Source organism: Polypterus senegalus, chromosome 12 (assembly GCF_016835505.1).
Source record: "Polypterus senegalus isolate Bchr_013 chromosome 12, ASM1683550v1, whole genome shotgun sequence".
Taxonomy (NCBI): Eukaryota; Metazoa; Chordata; class Cladistia; order Polypteriformes; family Polypteridae; genus Polypterus; species Polypterus senegalus.
In genome coordinates, this window is record NC_053165.1 from 53037662 (window position 1) to 53059817 (window position 22156).

The 22156-nt window shown below is 41.4% G+C and overlaps 2 protein-coding genes across 3 annotated transcripts in view; both read left to right on the forward strand.

The window, feature by feature from the left end:
- LOC120540607 (neural Wiskott-Aldrich syndrome protein-like) overlaps positions 1-13157 on the forward strand; it is a 33216-nt gene extending 20059 nt beyond the window's left edge. Inside the window, exons 5-10 of the mRNA XM_039771518.1 lie at positions 1257-1395; positions 1631-1673; positions 4382-4535; positions 8929-9344; positions 9876-9987; positions 12867-13157. Coding sequence (XP_039627452.1) covers positions 1257-1395; positions 1631-1673; positions 4382-4535; positions 8929-9344; positions 9876-9987; positions 12867-12916 — 914 coding nt within the window. The 3' untranslated portion in view covers positions 12917-13157. The remainder of the gene's footprint in view (positions 1-1256; positions 1396-1630; positions 1674-4381; positions 4536-8928; positions 9345-9875; positions 9988-12866) is intronic.
- A 7875-nt stretch (positions 13158-21032) lies between these two features.
- The window catches only part of pfkfb4b (6-phosphofructo-2-kinase/fructose-2,6-biphosphatase 4b), an 82104-nt gene continuing 80980 nt past the window's right edge, over positions 21033-22156 (forward strand). Inside the window, exon 1 of one of the 2 annotated variants that reach the window (XM_039771301.1) lies at positions 21033-21169. In XM_039771301.1, the coding sequence (XP_039627235.1) occupies positions 21130-21169 (40 nt within the window). In that variant the 5' untranslated portion in view covers positions 21033-21129. Of the gene's footprint in view, positions 21170-21829; positions 21962-22156 lie in introns of those variants that run through there. The other variant, XM_039771302.1, reaches the window with a different exon arrangement.

Here is a 22156-nt window from a genome sequence, read left to right on the forward strand (position 1 = left end):
TGTGTATAAAATACCTACAAGTTCACAATAAAATCGTATTAATAAATAACACGGCAGTGTCAGACAAGACTCAAAGAGGCCTCGTATACATTAGGAGACCTATGATAACTGTATTGGATTAAGCGAGTTCAGTAAATCGACAGATGCTATGAGAAAGTTACGTATAACGACCATTAGATGGGAGACTAAAAGGCGCTTATGGCATCATCTGAAATGGTCATTGAATGGTAGGTAGCCTTCTAACAGCTATTTGGAGACAATGCCACCGCGTTATTATGCTTCTGCTACAAAAACACTGTGAGTCTCTATCGATTATATTTACCGATTTCAGAAAGGACACATTTTACACTGATTATTATCGAAAAGCTTGTTAATTGGAGGTGCGGCTCAATGAGGGGCACTTAAGGGCCTGATGGGCGTTTTACTTCGTTTTGGCGCTGGAGGTGAATGATCTGTTCTCCATGAATAACAAACGATGGATCTTTTAAGGATTGTTAACATTTTAGGTAAACTGATATCTACCAACTAAACGTAAAAGAGAGAAAAGAAAATAGATTTTTCTAAATAATTGTTTGGATGATTTGTCGATTTTATAACTTAATGTTAAATAGGCACGATACTGAGTTTAGAAAAATGCGCAAACTAAACATGTACATGCGTTTTTTTCTTCTGATTACTCCTTTTAAAAAGATTTTTCAGGAAAGAAAAGATGTTCTCTTTAAACGTAGAAGTTTAATTGTGTAGCTGGGGAAAATGATTTCATCCTTGCATAACAAAATGGCGGGTGGTAAATGATCAAATATGTTAAAGTAGCATTCGTGTGTCAATGCGTCCACAACACAGCTGTTTTAGTAGCCACGAATGGGCTGCGCATAGTAAAGTTTAAAAGTGATCTCTTCGAACAAACGGTCGGCGATTTAAACTGCCTGAGAAGGGGGTGCGGATTTATTCCCAATAAAGCGATTCCTGATCGGTACACTTTACCGTAGATTACCAACAGAAGCGTAGGATAATTATACTACCGAAAAAAATGGGCGCAACGGCAAATACTGCTTTTGGAGAATAAAAAAAATAATAATAATGCTGGGGCCATGCGACACTTTATTAAAATGATTACGAGGAAATGGGGTGAGTTCGTTCGATCACACTACGGAGTACAAAACCAGCACAACACCCACTTTACATCCGCGTTTCAGACGCGGATTATGTCTGTCTCATTTTACAGCTTTTTACTATTATTAATTTATCACTATCAGGTCAGTTCACCCAAGCGAGTTCTCCTTTGTCGAGTCCAAAACCACAACCTCAGACAACCGGATTTCTAAGTGCTGAAAGACGGCGCTCCAGTAAGAGAAGATTGAACAAATCTGACATCGGTACGCCGAAGGATTTTAAGTAAGTATTGGATTTTTTAAATGCTATGTTCTAAATAAAAAAAAAAAATGCCAGTCTGCCTTGTCTGTCGATGGCAGATCGTGAAGTTGTCTGCCGCCCCGGCCGGTTCTGGTTACTGCCTTGATGTCCAGTACTGTCTGTCGTATGTCCCGATTATTGAATACGATGGTGGTTGGATGCTGCTGTCACTTGCGGGTGACCTCTGATTTGTTTTTGGGTTTTTCCCCCCCTATAGGCACGTGAGCCACGTTGGATGGAACCCAAGGACAGGCTTCAATGTGAGTATCGAGCTATCACTCCATAGGTATCGCCGCTAATTGGGGTTTGCATTTCGTAGAACGGGGTTTATTTGTTTTTGAGTCATTGTCGATTACGTATATTTTGATTAAAGCAAAATTTGGAAATCGATCTAAATGTTCAAATACCATCGAAAGTTATCGTTTTGTATTTTACTTTCCCAATGGAGCTTTTGGTTAAGAACACCAGAAAGAAAACGCTGAAAGAACACCGTGGCGGTCTGTTTTCGTTCCATTTGATCATTCAGTAACTTAGAAGTCTTGAATTGATTTTTCAGAACAATTAACGCTACTAGTTGTCTTAAACTGTTAATTTCTGTTGTCTCCCCCACCCCCAAAAAAATAATCGTATGTAATATTCCATATAATTCTAACGTATACACTTTAGTGGTATCACAGGAAATTGCTTAGTGGAACATTTTACAGTCGAACCGACTGTCCTGTACAATACGGAATCGCGTATGAATTGTGAAGAGTAAAATGAAAACAAAATTGAGTGAAATGAACAACTTCAAAAATATTGTAATGTGAAACTAAACGGGAGTCGATTGAAGTAAACAAGCTGCATAAATGGAGAGATTGATACAGGGTGGCTTAAAGCCCCTGTCTGCGCTGACCATTTACAGATCTATTGGTTTTTGTGTTTGTTTCTTTCTCTTCCTCATCCAGTATAGACGACATCGTTTGCCATACTATAGCATATCTTCTTGATCAATTTGTGTTAGTGTATGTGTATTTTTAAATTATGTATAACAAGCTACTTGAACAATAATTTTGAAAATAAGTTAGGCCTGGTCCCAGGACTAAATTGAGCGGACTGCTAAAATCTCAGTTAATTAAAAATTGTTGTACAAATCTGAAACCAAAAGAGAGTAACCCAGGAGGCTGTGGCAAGGCCAGCGTGATACCTCTTGTCTGAAGAATTTTATTGTACACCAGCGTTAAGGATGGATATCTGAAACTGTGTGCTCCATGGCGTTTTATCTTTCCTGGGATGTAGTCTTCCGACCTGACAATAGATTTACACAATACAAAACTATATAAACTTCAAGACCTCGATCAGTTTTGATTTTCCTTCTGCACACCTGCTAAAAATGATCTTTTGTTGACATTCTTGAATCTGAACTAAACAGAAAATGTTTGACCCCATTTACGTGGCAGTAAAAAGCAAATGTAAAGGCACAGAGGTAATATAAATTGTAAATATTAAAAAATCCATTATGTTGTGAATCTTTAGGAGGTGTGGACTGCAGCGGTTTATCAGCCTGTTTAGTGTTGATGTCTGCTCCCCCCGGCCAGCCCTGTTCTAGATGTGATTCTGGGAGTTGAGCGGTGTGGTAGATCACAGCAGTGCGCTTCCTCCAGTTTTACATCTGACCTGATCACTGAATCTGTGAGATGCATGCACTCCCTTTTTCTGTGGGGATTTTCTCTTGGGTGATCCTCCAAGCTACCCTCTTAAATGATGGTTCTAAAATGGCACTATACTGGACTATGTGGTTCCTTGTAGACCCTTTACTTGAAAAAGAAACATTTTATTATTGGAAGAATTCTTTACATAAGAAATTGGGTGTTTTGAAAAGGTTCAGTATATTTAGATAAAATTAGCATCTTTAATGTATAGCAGGCTACTTCAGGAGATAGTGAGTGAGGTTGGGAGGGAGCAAGCGCTGATTACAGTGCGTTGACGTACCCACCACACGGCGGAGTGACACCTCAGCACCACCCTGGAACAGGGTGAGGTGGGTGTGTGGCGTGTTTAATTTTTTTTTTATAAAATGATGGCTGGAGTGCCAATCCTGCCCCCAGCCCCTGAGTTTTCTCTGTAAATTGAAGGACCTGCTTGCAAGGCTGGATGCAGATTAATGTCATACCCAGGAGGAAGCAGTTGCACTATTTGGGAGGATGATGATGATAACCCATCAAGAAAACCTCAAGTTTAGTCTTCGCTATTCTGTGCAGCAAAAGTGCTTTTAAAAGTACTGATATTCCACAAATGTGTTAATCCAGTCCTAGTTACTTATGGAACCTGTTTTAGATCTAAATGAATAAAGTTTCTTTCGGGTACCATCACATAGAAGGTTGTTTAGGGTCACACATGGTATTGCTCTAAAGAATAATTTTGGCACCATTTTTAAGAGTAGCTTGACTGGCAAACCAAAATCACCTTCTCTTGGTGATTTGTACTTCCATCCAGTAAATAAGTAATAAATGTTGGTTCAGAAAATGTGAAGGGTACTACAGCATGAAATTGAGGTGTAACTGGCACAGTGGTCCAGTGATGAGGAGCTCATCTGCTGGGCTTGTTTGATGTTCATGATCTGAGATTCAGAGTCAACATACTGGTTTGAATTGCCATCTCAGTATGTCTTGTTGATCTTGTAATGCAGAATGAGGCTGAGAAGAGCAAGGAGTGTATTGCAGGTTTTCAAAGGATTCAATATGGTGTGCCTATAGAATGCCAAAGCAGTACCTGAAAAGATTAAATGCTATCCCATCATAAGCTGATAAAGTATTGTGATGTTTTAATGGTGGTTTTAATACTAAAGCTTTTACAAAGCAGAGCTACTCACTGAGCAAACAACCGGAGTCCCACTTCAGTTTTATTTTCCTTCCCTTTAAGTTTGCTCATCATGACCAAGCATACTTTTTTTTTTTTTTTTTTCAAACTGCATTCTCTTGCTTTACAGATGAACCGTATGGACCCGGACTTGAAACAGCTTTTTGTTAAAGTGGGTATTCGAGAACGGCACCTCAAGAACAGGGAGATGTCTCAGCTGATCTATGAAGTCATTGAGAAGCGGGGTGGCATGGAAGCAGTTCGCAAGGAAGTCCATCGACAAGGTGACTTGAGGTGTTGAACACCAAGGTGTAGTGGATGGCATTTCTTGCCCAGGGGTTGTGTACAGTGTGACAACTGTCTATTGTGAAATGTTTTCCTTGTACCAATAAGCTAGGGGTACTTTGTGTAGTGTGTGGGCCTGGTGTGTCCCAGGTCTCCACTGTAACGATTCTGTGCAAGTCCAAGAGGGACCCCAGACCTTAGATCAATTATCAATCTATTGAGCCACTCCTTTCCAAAAGGGAACACCACCTGCCTCCCCCCCCAATGGACCTCTGATCATCAATGAATGGAGCCACCTTAAATGTGATGGGCACACCCTCGGGACGTTGCAGCTTGACCACCCAATTGTTTACAGGCCCTCCCCACTTTGCAAATTCTGGCTTCATATGGTTTCCAGCAAAATCTGCCTAAATGAAGCTTTGTCTCTATAGTCTGGGGTCCTGCTTGTCACGTACGCATTAATCATCAGAAACTGCTATGGACTGGGTAGTTAGCTATTGGTTGGGGGGTCTCTTGTAGGGCCCAGTCTTGGGGTTATCACTCAGAGGGGTTATGACTGCTTTTAAAAGTTCACATTCACTATTCTAGAAATCACAAGTTGTTTCTGTGTTGTAGTATTTGTGATCAAACACAAATGCAGTTGAAGGGGCAACAATGACATCATTTAGAGTAATCGGCACTTAAACAATGTACAAGTGATTTTAGAAATGCCAGTCTCGGTGTTTTGTAGTTTTTTTATTGCCGTCAATAGCGCAAGACACGTCTGTTGCACACAAACCCCCAAAATCCCAGGCTGTAGAGGAGGGGTGTCGAACTCCAGGTCTGGTGGGCTGCAGTGGCTGCAGGTTTTCATTCTAACTCTTTCCCTAATCAGTGACCAGTTTTCACTGCTAATTAACTTTTCCCTTCAGTTTAATAGCCTTGTTTTTAAGGATTCAGTCCTCTGAATTGATTCCTTTTCCTCATTAAATGACAGCCAAACACAAATGAGATGTGAACCAAGCCGACAGATGACCAGCTAAATTGGGATTTCAAGCTCCAAGCAATCTCTTGATGAGAAGCTGATTCTTGCTGGTAATTAAACCCGCTATTTAACTCCATGGCTTGTTGCTGCTCTCATTCTGCCACAGCAGACATTTCCAAAACCGTTGATTTTTTTTCTAAGAACATCGTCAAAGTTTTGGTGACCTCCGAGATCAACCTTACTGAGACTTTCTCCTTTCTTTATTGTCACATTGTGTGATGGGCGCAGATGAGCTGGTCATGTGGTGGCTTGTTTTGTGTCTCATTTATTGTTTGGCTGCTAATTAAGGAAAAAGAAACTAAGGGGTGTGGTTCAAGTTAATTAAAGCTAAGGCAAAAGAAGATTATTAGCAGCAAAAACTGGTCACTAATGAAGAAGACAGTTGGAATGAAAACCTGCAGCTAGTGTGGCCCTCCAGGACCAGCATTCGACACCCGTGCTCAAGAGGATTAATTTGTAAGTTTAAATCGTACCTGTAATTAAAGCTTTTGCATAACTGGTCTTGCTATAAAAAGGTTTACTCGCATATTTGCAGGTTTGTTTTATTGTTGAACACTGTTTTGCGTATGTATTTGGAGTTTGTGGCCAATTAATATGGCAGTGATCGGCTGTGGGTCAGCACGGTGGTGCAGTGGTAGCACTGGGGCCTTGTGGCAAGGAAACCAGGTTCACATGTCTCTGGTCATCCTTGTGTGATGCTTTCATGTTCTCTCCATATCCATGTGGGTTTTTTTATTTCTGGGTGTTTGTTTCCTTCTCTAACCCAAAGACCTGCAGGTTAGGTGAATTGGCCCAAGTGTGCATGTGTGTTCACCCTGCAATGGACTAGTGCCCTGTGCAGAGTTTGTTCCTGTGTTGCCCCCTATACTAACTAGGATAGGCTCCAGCAGACCCCCGCAACACTGTTCAGGTTAGAAAATGACTGGAAATGGACAGCAGTTAAAATCCTACATGCAGTCTCGAGAAAACAAATTTGCACTGTTAGGTCAAATTCTGCCTGATGGTGGTGGGTTTGTTTGTGTGTTTTTAAATTTGGGAACAGAAACTGGAAGTGAAAAGTGTCACTTGAATCAAAGCCAGGTTCAGATTCTGGTGACTCTGACTTCCTAAAATGAAAACCGGAAGAGCCTGCCAGCCGTTGAAGTTGGCTAAATTCTGACTCACCCGGGTACAGCATGGGATTAAGTGCCTAGCAGCGATCTTTCTACAGTGCTGACATCTTGGCAATATTAAAGGCTTATCTTTTGACGCACTTCTCCCAAATCATGTGACTGCAAAAGTTTGATCTGTCTTGTCTAAGATGTTTTAGGATGCTGACGGCCTGCTGTGTGTGCGCTTTTCCTTCTCGACCAGTTTAATTTTGCTGCCTTATACTAAAATAGATGGTGCTACTTGTCAGTCTACAAAATTTTAAGTTGTACAGTACACATGGGTTTTTGTTGTCCCGGTTTTTGTGCCACCCTATGTCTTATTTACCTTAAAAGCCCTTGATGCTTATAAAATTGCCATTCCTCTTGGGCGTGTTGAATTCTAGTTCTGGAGGGCTGCATTTGCTGCAGGTTTTTATTTTATCCATCATCATCTTAATTAGTGACCTGTTTTTGCGGCTAATTTTTGTTTGCCTTAGTTTTAATTAACTTGACTCCTGTCCCTTTAGTAGTGTGTGGTGTGTTTTTCTTTCTTGATTGGCAGCCAAACAATGAGACACAAAAAGCTGCCACATGACCAGCTCATCTGTGCCCATCACACAGTATCTGAAAAGAAAGGTGACGGTCTCAGTAAGGTTGATCTCTCAGGTCAGAATGAAAAACCTGCAGCCAAAGCCTGGAGTTTGACACCCCTGCTCTATTTTCATGCACCCCTGACGGGTAGTAGGCAATGGAGGATGTTGCTAGCAACATTTGCACCATTCATGGCTACTATAAATTTGAGGGTGTTGGGTGAGAACCTTTTAAAAGCTCTGGTGTCATCTTAAATACACACCTTATCAAAGTCTTGATGTAGACCGAGAGTTCAATTAATGGCAAGCATTAGCTTTGGGGCTAACTGGGCCTATGCAACCTAATATGCATGCAGAATGCCAAGATTGGCATAATGTGGCCCATTTTTTATTTACTCACCTTTTGGCCACATGACAGCCCAGGATCAGGTCTGAAAATGACTGCTGATACTCTGTCGGGTGACAGGCCTACAAATGTAGAGATAACTGATGTTGGCCTGGCAGGATTAATTGGTCACCACCCAGTTAAAGTGCAATAACATGATTACTGCACTTAAATGTCTTGGTAAAATGTTGTGCTGCACCTGAGGTTTCATTTTAGAAGTGGAAGCAATGATTAACTGAGAGAATGCACAAAGGTTAGACTCCTTGGCAGAATCGTCATATACTATGATCTGTTCAAAGATCAAAGAAACACTTTAAAGTGAACCTGCCACGGGACAACTGGGCACCCCTACTGAGTGACAGCAAGCGGGCAAGGACATGCCAGTAAAAACAAGTAAGTTGAGTTTGATGTTATCGATATTAAAGTTAGTAAGTTTAAATTAGATCTTCAGATTTAAAGATTTGAGGCTGTGTAAAGTGAAATCTGTTAGAGGAGCACAGGGCGTTGATGGTGGAGTCTTCTGCTGGTGACTGGGATGGAGGAATAAGTGAGGGAGAAAGATTCGGAGGTGTATGGACCTGAAGTTTTCAGTATTACCAGTTTAAGAAAGAACAACTCTTGACTGCTGGTTGGTTGATAGACTACTGGAATAAAGGGGCCCGTACACCCCTTACATATAGTGGCACTTTTATACACAGGACACCGTGCTATAATTTACAAGTTGAACTATAGAGAGTCTGATGTTCATCTCTTGGCTTGTCTCATATTAGGCACTTGTATGCTGTTTGTCCAGAATTATTTGAAATCTAGGCTTTGTAGTCCACTGTGTATCAGCCTTTAAGGTAATGGAGAAAATGAAATTGATCCTATGACTGACTGCCTAATGTAGGTACAGAATGGATGGATATATGAAGAGTTTGAGGGTAATTGTACACATTCAAAAAGTGTACAGAAAATGGGTGTCGGATATTTGTAATTTCCTTTTCCTTGCTTTTTGGTCCGCTATCAGTTGGGTGTTATGGTGTGTAGTGGACTTCTTATCTTATTCCTTGCTGTAAAACTTTTAAGACACCCTGGTGAATGTGACAATACCTAAAGATCTTAACTTGATTCTGTAATCATGAATTTATATCATCATCATCATCAATTAACACCAATGATGATGATGTAGTACGGAGATAGTTTTCTTGCATAAACTGCTGGTTTATTTTACCTTTTTGTTTTCACAGCATGATGGTGTCTTTTCCGTTCTTGTTCTTTCAGAATCTCTCCCTCCAAGTCACTTAACGCGTTTAGTAAGTACTCCTCCTTTTCCTCGATCCTCCACCTTGGACTCTGAACTTAAGACGCCACTGGCCTTAAAGAAAGGCCCACTTCCAGCTTTGCCAGTCTCGAGTACCGAAAAAAGGACCCCTTCATGGTCTCAGAAAGTTAGGAGGCCGTCAATTCACATGCTTTTTCTGGAGGAGGACATTCCTCCTCCTCCTTCAATCCCACCTCCTCCACCACCAGTTGTCCCACCAGTGGCTTTCCTTCCACCTGCCCTGCCTGCTGCTCCTCCACTGCCAGCAGCACCCATGGGAGCCCAAATGCAGAACTGGGAGAAGCGGTCTGGCTCCACCAGTGAACACCGAGCAACAGTCCTTGAACAAATCAAGCAGGGTATCCAGCTGAAATCGGTAAGGATGAAGGGTTTTCTGATGTAAGGTTTTGTGAATTTGAAAAAATATATTTTTTTTAATTCTTAAGTGGTTGGGTGAGATGTAATGTCCGTATTCGGTGAGTGGGTTTTGTTTGTTGTCCCTTACAACCATTGACCAAAATGTATGAGAATGCCCCTAAAAATGTTATAAATAATGGAAAACACAAAAATGATTACCAAAATGTGAAACCTTTGCCAGTTCTCAAATGGCCAGAATAGATGTTTTTTTTTTTTTTTCTCACTTATAAATCATTTCACTAATTTTGAAGAGGGAAATTGCTACCTTTCTTAAAATTCTTTTGTTAATGAAGTATGAGTCTTCTCGGCACAGATCAATTATTGATCTCCTCAGTAGCATAGCTGGCAGTGTGTTTGTATTTATAAAACCTTTTTAGTTGAGCTTAGAACACATTTAAAACCTAATATCTGTTTGACTTGGCAATCTGGCGTTGCTCTTAATTCTCCAAAGGAAGTGAAAATGATAATTGGTGGCATTTTGTTTCTTTAGATTACGAAAACTAACGCCACCGCTTGTGTCCCACCATCACCAGAAAGAGGGGACCTTGCAAACGCTCTTCTGGAGGTCATACAGAAAAGACAAAAAGCCATGTATTCTTCAGGTAAGTGAACCTTTTGAGGGTTCCTCTCACACTTGCCCTCTAATGGGAGAGACTGAGAATTATTGTCAACATCCTCCCTCACAGTCACTCACAAGCCAACCCCATGTTTAAGTGTGTGTATATGTGTAACCTGGACTAGGTTTAAAAGAAAAAAAATTGAATGCGAGTTTGTGTTAATAAAGTTTATTGACTGAAATGGAGTACAAGTTGTGGGGGTTGAGGTAAGGCTAAGTTATAGGTAAGTGTCCTCTGTATCTTCCTTTGGTGCATCCGGAAAGTATTCACAGCGCATCACTTTTTCCACATTTTGTTATGTTACAGCCTTATTCCAAAATGGAATAAATTCATTTTTTCCTCAGAATTCTACACACAACACCCCATAATGACAACATGAAAAAGGTTTACTTAATATCTTTGCAAATTTATTAAAAATAATAAAAAAAAAAAAAAAAAGCTGGAGAAAGCACACACATGTAAGTATTCAGCCTTTGCCATGAAGCTCAAAATTGAGCTCAGGTGCATCCTGTTTCCCCTGATCATCTGTGAGATGTTTCTGCAGCTTCATTGGAGTCCACCTGTGGTAAATTCAGTTGATGGGACAGGATTTGGAAAGGCACACACCTGTCTATAGAAGGTCCCACAGTTGACAGTTCATGTCAGAGCACAAACCAAGCATAAAGTCAAAGGAATTGTCTGTAGACCCCCGAGACAGGATTGTCTCAAGGCACAAATCTGGGGAAGGTTACAGAAAAATTTCTGCTGCTTTGGAGGCCACTGTGCTCATTGGGACCTTCATCATCCGTAAGTGGAAGAAGTTCGAAACCACCAGGACTCTTCCTAGAGCTGGCCGGCCATCCAAACTGAGCGATTGGGGGAGAAGGGCTTTAGTCAGGGAGGTGACCAAGAACCTGATGGTCACTCTGTCAGAGCTCTAGAGGTCCTCTGTGGAGAGAGGAGAACCTTCCAGAAGGACAACCATCTCTGCAGCAATCCACCAATCAGGCCTGTATGGTAGAGTGGCCAGATGGAAGCCACTCCTTAGTAAAAGGCACATGGGAGCCCGCCTGGAGTTTGCCAAAAGGCACCTGAAGGACTCTCAGACCATGAGAAACAAAATTCTCTGGTCTGATGAGGCAAAGATTTAACTCTTTGGTGTGAATGCCAGGCGTCACGTTTGGAGGAAACCAGGCACCGCTCATCACCAGGCCAATACCATCCCTACAGTGAAGCATGGTTGTGGCAGAATCATGCTGTGGGGATGTTTTTCAGCAGCAGGAACTGGGAGACTAGTCGGGATAAAGGGAAAGATGACTGCAGCAATGTACAGAGACATCCTGGATGAAAACCTGCTGTAGAGCGCTCTTAACCTCAGACTGGGGCGACGGTTCATCTTTTAGCAGGACAACGACCCTAAGCACACAGCCAAGATATCAAAGGAGTGGCTTCAGGACAACTCTGTGAATGTCCTTGAGTGGCCATCCAGAGCCCAGACTTGAATCCGATTGAACATCTCTGGAGAGATCTTAAAATGGCTGTGCACCGACACTTCCCATCCAACCTGATGGAGCTTGAGAGGTGCTGCAAAGAGGAATGGGCGAAACTGGCCAAGGATAGGTGTGCCAAGCTTGTGGCATCATATTCAAAAAGACTTGAGGCTGTAATTGTTGCCAAAGGTGCATCGAGAAAGTATCAAGCAAAGGCTGTGAATATTTATGTACATGTGATTTCTCAGTTTTTTATTTTTAATAAATTTGTTAACCTCAAACTTTTTTCATGTTGTCATTATGGGGTGTTGTGTAGAATTCTGAGGAAAAAAATGAATTTAATCCATTTTGGAATAAGGCTGTAACATAAAATGTGGAAAAAGTGATGCGCTGTGAATACTTTCCGGATGCACTGTAATTGAAGAGTTGAGGCAGAAAGCCAAAAAAAGATGAGGAAAGAGAGGCACAGTTGGGGCAGAAAGCCGAAATGAGATGAAAAGAAAGAGGAACTAAATTTAGCAAACCGCTAAAACAAAAAAGGGGTGACCTGAAGAAGAGAAACACGGCAGGACACAAGTTCAGCAGTGGCGAACAGTAAGTGAGGAGGTTGTTTGTTTGAGAGGGAGGGAGACGAGAGGACCAAAGGAGGTACCTGAGGATAAAGGAGAGTACTATCCAACAAGGTCTGTGTGGTATGTGGTGGTGGTGTGTGGGGGCATGGTGGTTTTTTTTTTTTTTTAAATTTAAAAAGTGGCTTGACTTGAGTATTTAAGTGAAGGGGCCAGTTTTGTTTATTTGGCCACCGTGTACCCGAGCTAGGGTTTGGGACCCCCAATGTAGTGAGTACATTTCACTGACTGTGGAAATTTTCATAAGGGTCAGCTCGCCAGTAGTATCGGACCGAAGACATATGTATAATATATCACCATGATAAAGAGCTCAAGGCCTTGCACACTTGGTATAGGAAGGGTGGTGCAAGGAGGATAGATAGAGATAGAGAGATATATATATATATATATTATTTAAAATCCCTCCATTAGGAGTCCCAGCTAAGGTACAGACTGCATTGTCCAACGCCAGCTCTCAACTTAAATTATGCTCTTCTGTAGTAGTCTGATGTTGATGGGTGTCTTTCTGCTGGTTTAATGCCAAATATGAGTTTATATCTAACTAGTTGATATGATTTATACAGCCTTGTTTACTTGTTTCCCCTTTACAACAAGCAGTAACTGACTACACTCAAGGATTTTTTTTTTTCAATTGCTTATTGATGGCTAAAACCTTTTCTAAGCCCGTAATGTCCCTCTAATTGCCTCCTCCCCACCCTTTTCAGTGGATGAAGTTGTTTCGTTTCTCTTCAGCCTTCTCCATTTCACCCTGCCTTTACCCTCACAGATGAAGATGACATGGGAGATTCTGAAGATGATTTCGATGACTGGGACTGATTTTAATCCTAGATGTGTGGCAGCAATACAGTGTATCTGAATTCGGAGGAGTCTGCTGTGTGGCAGTTTTCAAGTAGTCCAACAGTGAACACCTATGATCGATTTTTAAGTTTAGGGTGTGCCTCTGATATTAATGTAAATTGTCTTCAATTTTATGCTTACAGCTTGTTTTTAGTTGCAAAAAAATTGTATGATTTTTATTTCTATGTAGACTTAAATTAAAGAGTATATCTTTTTTTTATTAATGTGTATGCAACTTTATTGAAGTGCTCTTTGTTCATCTAAATGCAGTGACTTGGTGCAACTTGGTCATTTAGTTAATTTTGAATTCTGCCCGCTTCCTTAGTGCTGGCTTATGTAGACTGTGAACGCTTCACGTCTAGAATAAGCAGCTTGTGACTTAACTGTTCCAAAAGTACACTCTCCATCTGCTTTGCTCTAAAAACATTCACCTATCTGACCTGTTTGTCAGTCACTTATAAGGCACACTCTTAGTCACTCTCCTAGCCCAATTTATGGCAGCCATTTAACCTAATCTGTATGTATCTGTAATGCATCTAAAACATTTATCTTGGCCAACCTAAAATACAAGAAAGGTGGAAGGAACTGGAAAATGTCCACAACAGGTTGGTCATGAGCCATTAGCTAACCCTTTGTTTAAATTAGGAGGCTCTCTTACTGGAAGTGTAGTAACTGATGAACCGTTCAAATCAGAGGCTGTTCTCGTCATGAATATGTTAGGATAAGTGAATACTAATGTGACTGCAGCTTTAGGTTCTGGTTAAGGGCAGGGAGCTAAGCATCTCCAAGCTCGTTGTCTGTTGCTTTTTCCATTGTTTGCCAGGTAACATGACGGCAGTCATTCATGTGATCATTCGATATTCAGTTGTCGGAGTGTTTTAAATATTCTACTGAGCTGCATACGACACATTTACATGCCTGGATTCTTTTATCTTGCTGGTAGTATTTTGTTAGTAGTTTTTGTCACGAGTTGCATTAAAAATAACTGGACTTCTTGAATATCAAACACCAACGGAATCCAACGCACTCTTGGAAGTTAAGGTGAATGTTTTCCCTTCTCTTACTCAGCAAAACATGGACGATTTCCTGTTTCTTGCAGAGTGGGTGAATTGTATTCAAATCTTTGAGGTTTATGAAAGATTTTAATACAAAATGTTAATTTGTTTTCTGACTGTTTTTTATCATTTCTGAGTTGCAGCTATCTATTGTCCATCTGGTTAGCACTGGCTACAAGGTACCAATCCAGACCGGACAGCAGACAGTCTCATCGCATGAGTTTCTTACTTTAATGTTTGGCCTTTTCGTGGTGCTAATTACCTAAAGGGGGATCGTTTTATTCTCCAAAAGGAAAAAACAAAACGTGCAGACCGTGACCTGCCCTGGAATCAAAGTCACTCTCCTAGACCAAGAAGGCAACAGTACTGTGGCACACATGGCCATCTAATTTGTGTTAATGCTTTGGTAGGTTATGAAGGGTATTTTGTCTGCAAGGTATACCAGTGAGGGGGTAGCTTGATTTGAGACTTTCTATCCCCTCGGTCACTTCACGCCAGTTGGATCGTGTTATCTTTCCCCTTTAAAATTCTCATTTTACAGCCGCCTAAATAGAATCCAGTTTATCTTCACTGCTAATTTGATATAAACCGCTAGAAGTGTCTGTGAAATGTAAATGTATGTAAATATAAACGGCAGGGGCGCTCAATGCGTCGATCGCGATCGACAGGTAGATCGCGTTGCATTCCAAATTAATTTTTTTTAAACGTTAGTCTATCATATATCCTCCCTATGGCATTTGCCACTTGATTGACATACAGGGCGGCCAGTCTGAGATCTGTTTTCTTCTACCACACTGGTCATCCCGCACTCACAATGAAACGCGCGAGCTACTGCAAACCTCCGGCTATCTAAGTGATCTAGTCAGCCTTCCAATTTATATCGACTAAAGAAGGGATTTAAAAAATTGGGGAGGGAATGGGTTGGATGTGGAATTGGAAGAGGATTTTTTTTTCTCACAATGTCACAATCGAAGTGCGTTTGTCTGATGTGTCAATCTATCGCTGCTATTCCAAAGAAGGAAAATGTGGAAAGGCACTTTCAAACTGTTCATAAAAACTACGAAACCGACGTTCTTCCGAAAAGCGACCTGAGAAAGGAGAGGGAACTAAAATCGCAGTTAATCGGACAGCCGTCATTTTTCACTCGGCTGAATTCAAAAGCTCCTTGACTGCATTATTCGGCTCTACTTATTTATGCGAGTCAGCCTTTTCCCACATGACGATTATTACATCCAAATACTGTAGTGACCATAAATGTATTGAATTGTTATTGTGCCATAAAGGTTATTCAGTTATGTAAGGTGCAACAACATATTTTATGTATAAAGTATACTGAGTGTGTGTATGTATTAAATAAATATATATAAAATATATATACTATCATTTTTAATGTAGGTGGATCATTTCGACCTGGTCATTTTAAAAGTAGCTTGCAAGCCGAAAAAGTGTGAGCAGCCCTGATCTATTGGTCTTCTGGCTGACGCAGCCTGTAGAAATTAGCAGTGCCTGTTATTAAAACTGGTATACTGTAAATGCAAATTTTTATCTCATGTTCCTGTGTATAAAAATAATACGCATCCCTTAAATGGTTAAGAGGCCCCGCGACAGTTCCCCGTTCTCTAGGCACGAGGCTATGTGCGCTTTATTGTTTATTGCCGGCGTTTTGCTGCCATCTACCGCTCAAAGACGGCAGTCTCCCACAAGCTTGAACTTGGTGTTAAACGTGCTGTTGTGCTCGTAGGGGGTGACTTATGAGACAAAGGGGAATTCCACTGAATTATGAAGAGTACATTAACAGCACATGGCCGTCTTTATGTATTCTTTTAGTACAGCCGTGCTCATGACGTCCATCTCTGAAGCATCAGACAATCAACTGCCAGACCCGTGCGGCCCCCGACCAGCCTGGTGTGAAACACGCGTTATGATTGGTCCCTGCCTATAAAAGAATAGCAAGCATAGGGGCGGTGCCAAGAGAAAATACTGTAGAGTCGCTTCTGAAATGCTGAGGACGGCGATGACATTTCGGTTAAAACGTGTGAACGAATATTGTGGGCAAAATTTTAAAAAGGAATAAATACATTAAGAAATAAAGGCAAAGTGCAATATGACCATAATAAATACTAAGAAAATGGCAGGTGAGCATTAAAATTACTGCTTTATGGTTGCGAGACATGGACGCTATCCAGTGACCTGAGACGAAGAATTGACTCCTTTGGTACTGTGTGTCTTCGGAGATTTCTTGGGTACCGCTGGTTTGACTTTGTGTCTAATGAGCGGTTGCTCATGGAGTCCCGAATGAGGCACATTACCTGCATTGTGATGGAGCGTCAGTTACTGCACTATGTCCATGTGGCACATTTCCCCCGAGGGTGCTTCAGCTCGTTAGGATCTTCATTGTTGAGGACCCAAGTGGCTGGACCAGGTCAAGGGGGCGCCCACGTAGCACCTGGCTGCGGCAGATAGAGGGTCATTTTCAGGTTGTGGGACTGGACTGCGTGTCTGCCTGGGGGGGGTTGCCAAACAGGATCTCGAGCAGTTTCGTCTTTACGGTGGGTGCGGCAACGCGCTTTACCAGGGAATGCTCCCCAACAGGACCTGTCCTAAAGGTTAAGAGGGTGGGCTCCAGTGAGTACTGTTTTTTGATTGGTTAATCTTAGGGCAAAATGTTTGATTAGTTGTGACTGTGTTGGTGAACAGGACTGCAAGAAAGTACAGTAGTTGACTTCAGGTTTTCCCTGCAGCAACATCTACAATTAGAATCCAATTCTTGCTGTTAATAATATGTTACTTTATTATATTGCTTGGCATTGAATTTGCTCTGGGAAGTCAGACATTTCTAATATTACTTATTTTCTTTTTCTGAGAACATCATGTTTTTTGACCTGGAGGAGCTCAGTAGATATCGTTAACTTAGCCAATTAGCAGCTTTGGTTTTGGAATCTAAATTAAGTCAATGGAGTACATTTTATTAGTAGCAGTAACTGAATACTAGTTAAAGTGGTTGGAATGAAACCTGTGGCCCTCCAGGAGCTGAAGCTGAAAACCCTGCTGTATGTGGTGGATGTGTTACTAAACAGGGTACATTCCATGCAGTTTGGAAATTACTGTATTGATTTTTTTTTTAACTGAAAAAATGCAACTTCCTGTGGTTTGTTTCACTGCTACGTTGTCTCTGTGTAGCTGCTGATGTAATGAAGCTAATATTGATAATAAATAAGGTATTGTTTTCTTAAAGTGCAAATACTCTGAACTCAGTCACATAAAAAGCCACAGACTGCTATTTCTTCCTTTTCAGTTTGACGTGTCCACTGTGTGACCCCTCTCCCCATGAATGTGCTCTTTGATCGCTTTAGCCTCAATCCGGCACTCTCCACTCTCTGCAGCACTTCCTCTGCCAGCTGTACATCTCTCGGTCAGCAGGATGTTTTAAAGAAAATTGCCACATGAGGAAACCTTGCAAATGCCATCATAGTTCCCTGGAAAGTTGCAGAAATGACTGTAAATAAATAGGCCATCTTGACCATTTATAGCCATATACTTGTTTGAGCTCCTTCCTCTAAATGTGTGTGGTTTCCATCTTTTCGGTTTCTGAATCCACTTTTTCCAGTAAAAACCTTATGGCTGACTCACATGCAGATTTATAAATGTGCATCCACCTGACCACTTGCAAACAAATCTATTTTAGAAACAGAATACAGTACTAACTTAAAAACTCCGTTCAAGGTCTCCTCATTGTCAAGTCTTTATTTTTGTATGGTGCTCTACAATGAGTATAGATTTAGAATTCTTTAACAAGTTTATAGCTAAAATACAAATGGCAGCCTCATGGAATTATTTCATTTTTATCTCCAGCCCACCCAGAATTCTGCCATTTTCAGACTCCAGGGTCAATTCGTTTTACTGCCACTACCCACCCGTCCTTGACTCCTTTTACTGCCCCTCGTTCTTTGCTCCATTTTCTGGGCAGGTAATGTGATGCTTTTTCTCTTTAATGTCATTTGCTTCATTTATAGCAGTCCACCCTGCATTCTTCACGTTCCTCACCCACTTTCTGTATGTTAGAGCTCCTCGATTTCTGGTGTTAAACCTAGCGAGGTGGATGAGGCTTTGTGGACCCTACAGGTCCCCTTTATTGTTCAGAGACAGCAAGTGTCCCTGATAAAGAACAATACATATGTGGGCCATGGTGAATATTGGACTGGAGATGTCTAGGATGTACGTCCATTTAAAAGGGTGTAGGAGTGCTTGGAAGGGTTTACCTGACCCTGGGGCCAATTTGAGATGTTTCCCAGGAATGATCTCCAGGTGTGGGGGTTTGCCTCTTTGACTATACAGCAGAAAGTAAAGGCAAGAAAGAAGACAGCCTGAGGAGAAAAAGACCAGGAGTGCACAGGAGATAAGAAGACAGGCTGTCGCCACAGACTGAAAGGCATTCTGGTGTTGTGCAAATAGATTCTTAAAATAGCCTTGGGTTTATGGTAGTTTATTGTGTTTGTGCCTTTTTTGTGTTCTTTACTCTACTCTTCTTTCTGAATATTTACTAGAATGTTATATATTTTACTGACATGGACTTTTTCCTATATCAGGTCAGGCTCGCATTCAAGGATGCTCTCTGTAATTATATGCTGATATACGCTGCCTTAATAAGGCATTGCCAGAAGATTTTTGACATCAACTCTGCAAGCGCGAGGAATGGCTTTGGATGGATGTGACACCATTCCTACATAAAGGAATTCATAATTGGGTCATTGATTAGGTTTAGTCCTGGACACTGACATGGTCATGCTACATGTTTACATCGCTGTACTGCTCTTCAATAATTAATTCACTAAGCACATCCATTGTCATCCAAGAGGGTTCTATTACATCAGAACAGAAACTCTATGCCATAGAAATGCTTTTGTATTTATTGCCATTTATGTCATCTTCTAAGTGAATTGGAGGACTTAAAGCATGCTAGAAAAACACATCCATACCTTAACAGTGCCAACACAACTCTACACTCGGGCAACAGGAATTTGGGTCTGTAGGCTTGTCTTGAAGTTTACCAAAGTTGTCAACTCACTAAGAATATAATGAAGGATGACTTCTTGCACCAGATGTCTTGTTTCTATAGCTTGTACTCTTTGAAATACTTTACCCGCAAACTTAAAACTTTCCATACAACCCAACGACAGTATCCCCCCTCTCTGTGAGTTCTCGGCTGATTGCTCTTGACTAATCTACCTCCTGTCACCTTAGATTGACATTTCCAGTCCAATGGTCCAAAGCTGCCTATGACTGCTTGAATCAAATCATGGCGTTTAGCTTCTTACTTGTTTATTCTGACCTCCATGCCAAAATCAGCTTGGCTACCTTTCCTTGTGAAAAAAAATCTTATCCTCGATCTGAGCGAGCTCCATGACTGAAGCCCCTGGCACAATCAGTCCATTCTTAAAGCCACTGAGCTCTCCTCTTTGAGCAATGGAAGTCAGCATAATCTGCAAACAGGTTGGTACGCACCCATGAGCTTGAACTGGATAAGCAGCTTGGAAAACGAATGAATGTATCAATTATAGATTATTCTGTTTACCATTGCTATACACCATCTAATACATGACGCCATGTTAGTTGTTTCATTATTTCCATGGTGATAGATAGATAGAACTTTATTTGTCCCCAGTGGAAATCTGGCTCTTTACAGAAGCTCAATAAATAAATAAATAGGAATAAAGAAGAAATACAGTGAGAAATATGGTCATTCTGTAAAAAGGCTGCTGCTTGTATAGCAACCGGAAGGAAGATATATGGATGAGATAGAGAGATGTATGGATGAATACAATTTAAACATACAGTACACAGGTTTTGAAACATTTGAAATCACCCGGAAATGTTCATGTTTTTGATAAAAACTGATACGTTTTTATTAAGATACCATTAAATTGTTTTCATTGACTACTAGTGTTCATAATGGCTATTACAGTACTTGGAAGACTAGCTAGAGCTGGCCCTGTTTTTAATTGCATTACTGTAGTACTGTTGAACTTTTGGAATGGCAGTACCTTGTAACCATACTTGCTTCACTGAACAGAATAACGGGATTGAACAGTGCAAATGTAATTGTAAGATTTCTCTAATATTCAATTAGCATTTTAAAATGACTAATTTAAAAGTAAAGTAAGAGGGCTGACCATTACAAAACTGAAGGAATGGCTTATAAAAATGGGGCATTGCAGTGTAATGTGAACGGTACATTAAAATCAGTCATTTCAATGTATTATTGAATTAATGCAATGACGTCTGGTTAAAAAGGCAGCCATTTTGTTCAAAAACATGAACATTTCCGGGTGATTCCAAACTTTTGAACGCCAGTGTAATTTGCATCTGTTTATAGATCAAAAGACAGGTGCTCAGACCAGTGTTCTTTCCCACCTTGTACCAAACATTAATATAACATTTTTATTGCAGCTCTGCCACTGTGAAATATTATCGATGTACTTGTAGCTTCACAGTTTTCAGTAATATCAGCACAAACTATGAATGCATCGCAGTTATAGTCAGATTTTATATTGGAGTGCCCATCTTTTACTCTGTAGTTCCTCCATCATCCACGTATGGGTGGGAGTTTGCCCTCCAGTAGATGGGCTTCCTGATCAGGGATGTTTTCTGCTTAGATAGGCTACAGTTCCTCTGGACCCTATAAGGAAATAAAAGTAATAGAAAATCTCTCATAATTTGATGTTATTTATTTGAGATTTTATTGGACATTTCCTGTTCTGATTTAAACTCGCCGATCCACATTACTACCGCTTCGTGCGAGATTTCTGATTTCTGCGGTGCCACGTAAGGAAGAAAAGTACAACTAATACACTTCGAAAGTTTCGTTTTGTTATAAATGCATGTACCTGTACAGTGGATTTCCTGTGCATGCATGTCATTGTTCAGGCTTGAGCAATAAATTCTCCGTAGACCGTGGCGTTCTGTTGCACGGAAGGAGCCGAGCCGCGCCATCTACTGGCCACATAGCAGCGCTTTCCAATGTTCACACCCCCCGACAAACGCTCTTACGCTTTCGCGCAGTGGCTCTCAGAGATGGCAGAGGCAGCAGAGGCGGCAGTACACTAACCTCCGAGCTCTGTTCCCCGACTGGGCTGCACGATGAGGGGCTCTGGGCAGAGTTGGGGACGGGATCGTGCAGGTAAGACTTTGCGGGTACTGGCCGCGATCTCTCGCTCTCGTTATTTCCGAGTTTGTGTTTGCAACACGTTGAGAGGAGCACGTCAGAGGAGGTAAACAACGGCAGTCACGTAGGCAGAGGGGGACTGAATGGACAGTTGGAGAGGAGTAGTTTGTAAGGAAAGCAAAGCAGAACTGAGCTTAGCACAGCGGAGAGACAGTGGAGATTTGGATTAATAAAAAATGGGACGATTTTAAAATTGCGAGACTTTCTGGGAGATGAAGGAAAAGGCGAGGCAGGGGCTGACCCAGACGGACTTTCCAGCTCACCTCTCTGCACTGAAAGGAAGATCAAAGAGCTGGCCTACGAATTGCCTTAAGGGCAACAGTGAGAAGAAGGATGACTGGACTTGGGGGTCTGTCGGGTGCGTGGATAAGACTGATTACTGGTACCTACACCAGTGCCATGACAGCTCCCACTGCAAACACTGGTCAAGAGTGACAGATGTACAGTATGTCAGAACTCAAAGGAGCCGCCACAAGATTCAGTAGGTGGAGGTGTGCTGTCAAGAATGTGTGAGCTACCCTTGAAGAAGGCTTAGCTGTGCACCACCACCATGAAGGAGGCAGGCTGACTGGCTGGCTGCCTGGCTGGCATGAATCAGTTAGTTTGAGGCTTGACTGAGGAGTATCGACAGGGCTGTTTTTCATCACAAGTCTGCTTATGGGTTGGCCTTTGGCTGCTCGTCAGCTCAGCAAGATTTCTCATGCAAGGACCGCAACTGTTTACCATCTGATTCATACAAAGGCCTCTGTGAGTCTTTTTTTAATTTATGAAGTGGTCTTGTATCTGTAGGAGTATAAAATAAATAAGGTGTGATGGGTACGACTCCTACCATATATGTAAAGCTATATGTCACTGCTTGGTGGCCAAGAGAAGTGGAATATATGACACTGTTGACATACTTTCTGAGATTCAGCATCTTAATCTTTGACGGTTGTTGTTTTG